The sequence below is a fragment of the Homarus americanus genome, unplaced genomic scaffold (genome assembly GCF_018991925.1).
Source record: "Homarus americanus isolate GMGI-L3 unplaced genomic scaffold, GMGI_Hamer_2.0 scaffold23743, whole genome shotgun sequence".
NCBI lineage: Eukaryota > Metazoa > Arthropoda > Malacostraca > Decapoda > Nephropidae > Homarus > Homarus americanus.
In genome coordinates, this window is record NW_024716296.1 from 43,454 (window position 1) to 55,000 (window position 11,547).

At 43.9% G+C, this 11,547-nt stretch overlaps 1 protein-coding gene across 1 annotated transcript in view; it reads right to left on the minus strand.

Annotated features, from left to right (window-relative positions):
* Nucleotides 1-11,547, minus strand: part of LOC121858075 (chloride channel protein 2-like) — a 38,499-nt gene that overhangs the window by 25,825 nt on the left and 1,127 nt on the right. Inside the window, 2 exon segments of the mRNA XM_042354306.1 lie at nt 2,569-2,723; nt 8,970-11,547. The exon segment at nt 8,970-11,547 is cut by the window's right edge and continues 1,127 nt beyond it. Coding sequence (XP_042210240.1) covers nt 2,569-2,723; nt 8,970-10,172 — 1,358 coding nt within the window. The 5' untranslated portion in view covers nt 10,173-11,547.

Here is an 11,547-nt window from a genome sequence, read left to right on the forward strand (position 1 = left end):
CGTCAGCCATCATCGTTAGCCGTCAATGTCAGCCAGTATCGTTAGCCATCAGTGTCAGCCATTATCGTCAGTCATTGTCGTCAGCCATCATCGTTAGTCGTCACTGTCAGTCATAATTATCGTTAGCCATTATCGTCAGCAAGGAAGGGCAGCTCCTCTAGTCCAATTATCTTCCTGATTTTAATTTTCCGGGAAACTTTTTGGCCACATGACAACCTCGCCAACTGTGGGGGAACTCTATCCTCGCCAACTGTGGGGGAACTCTATCCTCGCCAATATATAAGCTTACCTTCTTGACTCCTTTCACAATAACACTAAAACTCTTATACTTTTCTCGTAATAAAAGTTTGTTCACACACACACACACACACACACACACACACACACACACACACACACACACACACACACACACACACACACACACACACACACACACACACACACACACACACACACACACACACACACACACACACACACACACACACACACACACACACACACACACACACACACACACACACACACACACACACACACACACACACACACACACACACACACACACACACACACACACACACACACACACACACACACACACACACACACACACACACACACACACACACACACACACACACACACACACACACACACACACACACACACACACAAAGGGGTTGTAATAATGTTTGTGATAATAGCATAAACATTTCGAATAACAATAAACATAATAATATACATATATGTGTTAACGATGGTGTAAATACTGTTTATCTGAATGATGAAATTTATCCTTATATTGTATGTACAGTATGTATGTACAGGGCCGGATTTACCTACGTGTGGGCCCCAGGCCAAACTCATCAGTGGGCCCTCAAATTTATAGAAATGTTTGCATGTTTCAATAATCAAATATTACATAATATCATAATATTATAATGTAAGAAATTAGAGTTTCAACACAATGTGACACATCATTACTTTTAATCAAATTAGTTCTATATCATGTACATCTTATATGTGGGAATAATGAATGAAATACAATTAACTTGAAGCATAATCAACTTTGCCAGTACATGAAGTACAGCAAACTGTGTGAATTTCAAAATAACTTCTTCCTACTTTTTCTCATGGAAAATTTGTCAATGATACTGTTTGTGTCAAGGGATTGTAGGAGGCCAGATTCAATGCATAATAATGAAAGTGAGTTTAGTGTGGTTTGTCCCATAGTAGACCTCAGGTGATTTTTCACCCTAGATAGAGTAGAGAAAGACCTCTCTCCTTCACAATTTGTAATGGGGATGGTAAGGACAATTCTTACCAAATGGAAAGGCAGTTGTCAAAATACCATCTTTGGACCTCAGCAAAGTGGAGATGTTTGTCACTGACCTGTCAGATTCAGAAGACAAAATGTCTTTAAATTGCAAAATTTCATCTAGAACAGATGCTTCCAGGTCACTGGAATAGGTACTGACAACGAATTCCAGTTGGGCTTTGAGATCATCATATTTCATACTGTCATACTCCGAAAATGAAAAAAAATTGTAAGTAATTTGAACAAGTAATAATCCAGATATCAAATTTTGGTTAACAGATCCTTAATTAGCATGTTCAGGAGTACCTATACTGAGATTTTGAACAAAATCTTTTTTTTGGCTGAAAATGACAAAAATTGTAAGTCTTAAGCCTTACAGGATTTTTGGCAAAAAAATAGATTTTGTTCAAAATCACAGTATAGGTACTCCTGAACATGCTAATTAAGGATCTGTTAACCAAAATTTGATATCTGGATTATTACTTGTTCAAATGGCTTTTAGAAAATTTTAATTAGTTTTGCACGTCATGTACAGTATGTATGTAATAATAATAATAATAATAATAATAATAATAATAATAATAATAATAATAATACTGTAATAATAATAATAAACGGTTTATTAATAGAATTGCAGCCGGTGGCTGAAAATATACAGACTTACGTTTGATTTAGACATAATGATATAATATGCATTGAATACATGTATGTATGTATGTATGTATGTGCCAGAGATGTTATCAACACTCAGACTACACCCAGAAGTGAGATGTAAAACTGTGTTGAAATTATTACGTCATAACACAAGCAACACAGGAACGTATCTGAACCATCTAACTTTGCTTGGATGTGAGCCAAGACGACCAGCAAGCACACCACCACCACTCCTTCTCTCAAGCTCTCCAGGAAGAATATTACGAGCACCTGAAGATTAGACACCCTCGCGCCAACCTAACCTAGCGCTATCTATCTATACATAACATAACCTAACCTAACCAAAACCCTCAGGTAACATTAAGGATGTGTCTAAATTTGCAGGTGATATGAAATCTTTCCCATAATCGATGACTTTCAAACATGACAAGAGCTGGTTATTGCATGTCCCAGTACCAAGACACACACACACACACACACACACACACACACACACACACACACAGGAGGAAAATTAAGGAAAATATTGGCCAGGTTAGGTTAGGTGAGGTTAGGTTAGGTTAGGTTAGGTTAGGTACTACAAGACTCACCTTATAAAAGATATACACGTCCTCGCTACACGTCCCCGGTATGGCTGAAGCTCCTTGGAGAAGAGAGCGTCGTCTTTGTGGTGGTCGTCGTCCCGTAGTCTCCTGGCCTCTTGTCTCGCGTATTCTGCTAAGTTGGCCGAGTAACGACCATACATCTGTTGGGAACATGTACAGCGCCTATTAGTATAAGGTTGGGGTGAGTGTCGCTAGTTATATGTGCACTAGTCACTGACATGTACAGTTGAGCCTAGCTAGTTATATGTGCACTAGTCACTGACATGTACAGTTGAGCCTAGCTAGTTATATGTGTACTAGTCACTGACATGTGCGACAGCTATTAGTACATGTACATTTGGGTTGAGTCTAGCTAGTAATATGTACACTAACTATTGACACATGTACACCAGCCATTAATGTACGTACACAAGCCATTAGTCTACGTGCACGAGCTAGTAAAGTGTACACTAACTATTGATACACGTACATTAGCTATTAGTACACGTACAGTAATCATTAACACACGTGCACTATATGTCACTATACTGTGCACTATGTCACTACACTGTGCACTGTCACAACACTGTACACTGTATCACCACACTGTACACTGTCACCACACTGTACACTATATCACCACACTGTACACTCACCACAGTCACCACACTGTACACTGTCACCACACTGTACACTGTCACCACACTGTACACTGTCACCACACTGTACACTGTCACCACACTGTACATTAAGCTCCTCATTTTTAACCAATTACATTATTAAATTCCCAACACCTTTACCCATATCAGTTCTATTTCAATAACTACAATCACAACCTCAGCTATAACTAAAAAATAACCTTCAACTATTATACAACAACAACAGCAGCAATAACAACTAGTCAACCTTGGTGTTGTAAAGCTAATCAATGTATCAAATATTTCATAACTGGATTCAATTCAAAGCGTCACTATCATTTCTATCTCAACACAACAACACAACGCAACACAACACAACGTAACACAACACAACACTTCGGCATCTCTACCTGTACTAATAATGGATCACCTGAAGATTAATCACCCTAACGCTAACCTAATTCCTTTGTGTGTGTGTGGTCATCGTGTGTGTGTGTGTGTGTGTGTGTGTGTGCGTGCGTGGTCATTGTGTATGTGTGTACGTGTGGTCATCGTGTGTGTGTGGTCATCGCGTATGTATGTGTGCGTGTGGTCATCGTGTGTGTATGTGTGTGGTCATCGTGTGTGAGTGTGTGTGTGCGTGTGTACATAATGTGACAGCATGTAATATGATGAAGAAACAGTATTACCAGATCAAACACAAACCCTTGACCCCCTTCAACAGAGTTACCAACATCAGTCGGTTACAACACTAAGCTACCTATTATATCTCTTCGCTCACAGAAACACTCGCTAGCTCCCGTTAAGCAACTTTACCCATAAAAACGCCATGTAAAGTCACCAGTTTTTAGCGAATGTCAACACAATTCCCCAACAACTTTTCTTTAGATTAGGTTCGGTTAAGTTAAGGTTAGGGTAAGGTTAGGTTAGGTAAGGTTAGGTTAGGTTAGGTTAGGTTTAGGTTTAGGTTTAGGTTTAGGTTAGGTTAGGTTAGGTTAGGTTAAGGTTAGGTTAAGGTTAGGTTAAGGTTAGGTTGAGATAGTGCCTTATAAACAGACAAACGGACGAACAGACAGAGGTCATCAGGAATCGTATCAGCGAATAACTTATTTAAGAGAGACAGACAGACAGACAGACAGACAGACAGCTGACAGAACAAATCACCAACCATCATTAACAGACACCGATAATGGCTCTTGTCTGTTCAGGTGAGCCGTAACAGCCTCTACAGACGTCACTAATTACTTTAGGACTCATTAACAGGTGTTTAAAGAGGTTAAAATTAAGATGAGATTTATCTAATTAACGCCATTATCCTCACTAATTACACCTATGGCCGCGTGTGGGGGGGAAAAAAAGTCAGGGAATAAATAGAGAAGTAGGCAGGGAAGAAAAGTTATAGGGACAAAACCATGAAACAATTTACAGGAAGAAAAATTAGGGAATTATGTTTAAGAAATTTGTCAGGAAAAGGAAAAATTTGGGCTAGGTTAGGTTAGGTTAAGTTAAGTTAAGTTAGGTTAGGTTAGGTTAGGTTAGGTTCAGTTAAGGTAGGTTCAGTTAAGGCTAGGTTAGGTTAGGTTAGGTTAGGTTTCGGCTCCGAGTATACTGAATCCACCGCCTGAAGCACAAGGGATTCACGAACCCGAGTTAGTCTACCCAGATAGATAGATAGAGAGACAGACAGATTGAGACAGACAGATAGATAGATATACAGATAGACAGAAAGACACAGACAGACAGATCGAGAGACAGAGCGAGACAGACAGAGCGAGACAGACAGACAGACAGACAGATAGATAGACAGATCAAGACACAGCGAGACAGACAGACAGATCGAGACAGACAGATAGACAGACAGACAGACAGATCGAGACAGACAGATAGACAGATATTTATTCACTAAAACTACCATACAACTGTACATTAATCATCACTAAAACAACCAAAATAAACATTCCAAATTATTAAGACAAACTATTATAAGAAGCCAATTTTTTTTGCGTCTAATTACGAGGAAAATTAATTTGGAAACCAATTAAAATTTTTAGTAATTAATTAAAACAAGCAAATGACTCTATGGTGACGATGGGTTCATTCTATGGTTCCATGAAGGTTGGTCTAGAGTCGAGTATGGTAGTATTTAGGGTAGGATCATGGTAGGTGGGTAGATCATGGTAGGTGGGTAGATCATGGTAGGTGGGTAGATCATGGTAGGTGGGTAGATCATGGTAGGTGGGTAGGATCATGGTAGGTGGGTAGATCATGGTAGGTGGGTAGGATCAAGCACAGGTGGGTAGATCATGGTAGGTGGGTAGGACCATGGTGGGTAGATCATGGTAGGTGGGTAGACTGCGTGGTAGGTGGGCAGATCATGGTAGGTGGGTAGATCATGGTAGGTGGGTAGACTATGGTAGGTGGGTAGACTTGTAGGTGGGTAGATCATGGTAGGTGGGTGATCATGGTAGGTGGGTAGGATCATGGTAGGTGGGTAGGATTGCGGTAGGTGGGTAGACTAAGTAGGTGGGTAGACTGCGGTAGGTGGGTAGATCATGTAGGTGGGTAGATCATGGTGGGTAGATCATGGTAGGTGGGCAGATCATGGTAGGTGGGCAGATCAAGTGGTAGGTGGCAGATCATGGCAGGTGGGTAGATCATGGTAGGTGGGCAGGGATCATGGTAGTGGTAGGACTGGTAGGTGGGTAGGATCATGGTAGGTGGGTAGATCATGGTAGGTGGGTAGGATCATGGTAGGTGGGTAGATCATGGTAGGTGGGTAGATCAAGTGGTAGGTGGGTGATCATGTAGGTGGGTAGATCATGGTAGGTGGGTAGACTGCGTGGTAGGTGGGTGATCATGGTAGGTGGGTAGGATCATGGTAGTGGGTAGGATCATGGTAGGTGGGTAGGACTGGGCGGTGGTAGGTGGGTAGGATCATGGTAGGTGGGTAGATCATGGTAGGTGGGTAGATCATGGTAGGTGGGTAGATCAAGGTAGGTGGGTAGGATCATGGTAGGTGGGTAGGACTGGGCGGTGGTGGGTAGCTCATGGTAGTGGGTAGCTCATGGTAGGTGGGTAGGATCATGGTAGTGGGTAGACTGCGGTAGGTGGGTAGATCATGGTAGGTGGGTAGATCATGGTAGGTGGGTAGGATCATGGTAGGTGGGTAGGATCATGGTAGGTGGGTAGGATCATGGTAGGTGGGTAGGATCATGGTAGGTGGGTAGGATCATGGTAGGTGGGTAGGATCATGGTAGGTGGGTAGGATCATGGTAAGTAGATTCGACTCCTTCACTCTGGTGTATATACAGAGGTCAACTTGTGTACTGAATTAGCCCCTCCTCTAATCCAGGGTTAGGTTAGGTTAGGTTAAGGAACAATTAGGTTAGATTAGGTTAAGGTAGGGTTAGGTTAGGTCAGGAGATAACATCCTACTAGCCAGGTGTATAGTACATGACCCACACAGGTGGCAGGTGTTTGAGGTGATGCCACATATTCCTCACCTGTGGCGCCACGCCACCTAGTGCCACACCCGCTACACATATGGTCTAGTGCCACACCTGCTACACATATGGTCTCATATGTGGAATAAAGAACACAGGAGTGAGGGAGCCTGGTGACCTGTTATATATACTGAGGTGTCTAGCCTATTGGTGCAGTCTATGGGGCTATCAGAGGCTACATGACTATCACTAGCACACATTGAGGCGGTGGTGGTGAGAGTGAGGTGGTGGGGGTGGTGGTGAGATGGTGGGGGTGGTGATGGGAGTGGTGATGGGGGTGGGGACGAGGATGGTGGTGGTGGGTGTGGTGGTGATGGGGGGTGGTGATGGGGTGGGGACGAGGATGGTGGTGGTGGTGGTGGTGATGGGGGGTGGTGATGGGGGGTGGGGACGAGGGATGGTGGTGGTGGTGGGGACGAGGGATGGTGGTGGTGGGTGATGGTGATGGTTGGTGGTGGAGATGGGGCGACTCAACTGTAGAGATTGGCTGCTACACTGTACAGTACACGGGGGAAGCACAACTCAATACGGTTAACATGCAAGAAGCTGCTACCACTGCTGCTGCTTCTCCTGCTGGTGCTGCCCTTGTCAATAACCCAGCACTGCCTACACGCTAAAGTCAACACAAACTTAAACACAAATGAATATAATCAACTGAAGCCATGTTTAAATTAATGACTTATGGAGGGGAACAAGTAACAGTGTTATCCTTGGGGAAGTGTAGCATAAGAGGCGGTGGTAACACTGGTGGGCGGCATGCCACGCCCGCAGCAATGGTACCTGTGGGTGGCTTCTAGTAATTGCCTGGACAACATTACCTCGCGCTGCGTGAAACAGAACAGGGACAGTCGCCATTATAACACATGAGGGAACAGATCGTGTTTATTTATTATTAATGAAGTATACAGGTGTAGAACTATTATACCTAACACCTGCAGTAGTGAGTTATTATACCTAACACTTGTAGTAGTGAGTTATTATACCTAACACCTGTAGTAGTGAGTTATTACACCTAACACCTGTAATAGTGAGTTATTATACCTAACACCTGTAATAGTGAGTTATTATACCTAACACCTGTAGTAGTGAGTTATTATACCTAACACCTGTAGTAGTGAGTTATTATACCTAACACCTGTAGTTGTGAGTTATTATACCTAACACCTGTAGTAGTGAGTTATTATACCTAACACCTGTAATAGTGAGTTATTATACCTAACACCTGTAGTAGTGAGTTATTATACCTAACACCTGTAGTAGTGAGTTATTATACCTAACACCTGTAATAGTGAGTTATTATACCTAACACCTGTAGTAGTGAGTTATTATGCCTAACACCTGCAGCAGTGAGTTATTATACCAAACACCTGCAATAATGAGTTATTATACCTAACACCTGCAGTAATGAGTTATTAAACCTAACACAAATATAACACCTGCAGTAGTGAGTTATTATACCTAACACCTGCAGCAGTGAGTTATTATACCAAACACCTGCAATAATGAGTTATTATACCTAACACCTGTAATAGTGAGTTATTATACCTAACACCTGCAGCAGTGAGTTATTATACCAAACACCTGCAATAATGAGTTATTATACCTAACACCTGCAGCAGTGAGTTATTATACCTAACACCTGCAGTAATGAGTTATTATACCTAACACAAATATAACACCGGTAGTAGTGAGTTATTATACCTAACACCTGCAATAGTGAGTTATTATACCTAACATAAGTATAACACCTGTAGTAGTTTAGTTATTATACCAAACACCTGTAATAGTGAGTTATTATACCTAACACCTGTAGTAGTGAGTTATTATACCTAACACCTGCAGCAGTGAGTTATTATACCTAACACCTGCAGTAATGAGTTATTATACCTAACACAAATATAACACCTGTAGTAGTGAGTTATTATACCTAACACCTGCAATAGTGAGTTATTATACCTAACATAAGTATAACACCTGTAGTAGTTTAGTTATTATACCAAACACCTGTAATAGTGAGTTATTATACCTAACACCTGCAGCAGTGAGTTATTATACCTAACACCTGCAGTAGTGAGTTATTATACCTAACACCTGCAGTAGTGAATTATTATACCTAACACCTGCAGCAGTGAGTTATTATACCTAACACCTGCAGTAGTGAATTATTATACCTAACACCTGCAGTAGTGAGTTATTATACCTAACACCTGCAGTAGTGAGTTATTGTACCTATCACCTGCAGAAGGGACAGAAGGGCAACACTTACGAAGGACTCTTCGTACTGGAGGTACTCTGGGTTGGCTTGTGGTCTTGGGTCTGGTGGTGGTGACCCCGAAGGGTAAGGTCTGCCGTCGCTGGCCTCTCTGTCCTCCTGCACCTGCCACTGGCCAGACCACAAGTCCATGATGGACCCCAACTTGGTGGCGCTGGCCAGACCTCCAGGGACGGTCTTCTTGTCACTGTCGACACAGGGCATGATTGCGTCCATCGTGGAACACGGCTCACTCTGGGTGTCCTCAGTGTCCTGACGGGGACGGTAGGTGTGGGCGTTGGGCACCGTCAAGTAGTTCATGCTGTTGGAGAGGCTGTTGCTGAAGCCTGGTGGAGAAGGAGTCTTCAAGGGGTTATCGAAAGTGGTGACGATGATGGCTGGTAGTGACCAGAGACGAGGACGTGGTGGTGGTGGTGATAAGTCTCGCATCACGTGTTCCAGCTGCATCGAACTCCTCTGGTTGGTTTTCCGGGCCCTCCCACCCCTCCTTAAGAGGGCCGACGCTACAGTCCTGCCTCGCCCCCGAGGCCTCAGGGGCACGGGGCGAGGGGTGGCCCCCGGTGGGGTGGGGATGGCCGGGGCTGGTGACACTTGCCGGCTAGCAAGAGTGTTACAATTATTGTGGACATAAGATTTCATCTCAATACTATTAACGCTATCATTATCATAGGGCCCTCCCAGCTCTAGCTGTGCCTTGTTGATGAGGAACTGCTTCAGGTCATGTGAGGTCCACGTGTCGATGTTGGGCCAATTTAGGTTGCCTGCCCTCCCATGCCCGGCCCCACACGCCCTCAGCCGCTCCACTATAGTCTGTACGGCACCGCCATCCTTCTTCACCTCCTCACTCTCACTCTCAGTGGTCTCCACCTCGCTCTCGGTAATGTCTTTATCAGTGGACACGTCCTCCGAATCCTGACTGTCGTCTCGCCAGGCGAGCGACTCCCATATAGACAGGGCACGGTCTGGGTCTTCGCTCTCGCCCTCATCGTCGTCAGATTGGGCGTGAGGGCGGCGCTGATCTAACAGGTGATCGTCTGACGTGTAACCCTTCTTAAGGACAGGCACCGGGTCCTTGTAGAGGCACACGTCCTCCTCAGACTGGACGTCCCTCAGAGTGTACCTGCGTCGCCCCTTCCGCCCCCACGCCCACAGGCGCCACACTCCCCGCTTCTCCTTCTCCTTCTCCTCCTCACTCATCCTCACGCTACCTCCACCCGACTCCTCCCTTCTCTACCACGTCGCCACTCAACTTAAATAATCTCCAAGAAACAAAGTTGTGTGAAGCTCAGTGACAAATATTTCCTTCCTGACTGTCTCACTGTGTTCCCGGCGGACGATCGCCCCACAAACGATCAGGTCGGGACCAGCTCTCAAAATCGCCGAGAATCGTCCACATCAAAATGCATTATCGCTAGTCCGATACCATTTATTTTACGAGCTATTTGTAGTGCAGAATAAGGTTGCTGACTGGTCTCCACGCCCGCCACAACACACCACAAACACTACCTCCGCTGCAATACACTAACTATGAACACACAAATAAAAGTTGTGTGTCAGCGTCGCACAACAAAAAAAATATGTTCCTATGATAACATAAAGTTGATTTGTTGTAGAGGAGAGGCGGTCAGGGGGCGAGGGAGAAAGTCTGCCCTCTGACAGACAGGAGACGCTAGGCCACACCCAACACACATCACTCTAACCGTCTCTACACCTCTCATACACCCTTATTTACTTCTACGACACTTAAAAACTTCTTTTCTCAACTAAAATCAATCTAGCAGCCCACAAAACGGTATATAAATAAAGCCTCAACACTTATAGCAGCAGATCAGTCACCAGCACCGATATCTCATTTGTTCAATTTTTTTTCCTAAACTACTATGTTTTGTGTAATCTTGAACCAGAGATGATAAAACCCTCGGCCGTGCCTTGTTGAATATATTAAGACGATTCCAGTTTTTCCCTCGGCGCCAGTGTGAGCCGCAGGTGGTGGAGGGGAGGCTGGAGGGTTAACACTGCTACAGCTACTTCGTCAGGCAGCTCACATCTCCCACAGTCGTGTTCTCCCGCTACCTAATTTACTTTATGAAACTTCGGCTGTACGATATCTTGGATGTGAGTTTGGATAATCTTGGGCGAGTCTGCTTGCCCGGGATATACGTCAAAATATATATATACTTGTGCCTTGGGTGGGGTGAGCTGTGTGGCGCCTGGGAGGCTGCTCACCGGCCCACAGTGTTGCGTCGTGCTGTCAGATCGACATTAAAATTCCGTTTCCACGACAGACGAAAATCGAAAACGGTTTTAGACTTCGTAACTGACAACTGGCGGGCATAAGGAGGTGTTATGCTTCTCCCACTACTGTAACACACTAGCGTCACCTCTGATACGACAATAGAAGTTACTTATTACAGTTGTTACCACGAAGACACAAAACTTTATCCAGGAAACTTGTCACACCGACTGAGATTTCGCTAAAACTGACAAGAAATTTGTTTTTGCATCACTCGAGGTCACTTTCATCATACGTGACTATATGTTATGAATACTTTCCTCACTCTCTCAAGGTTAA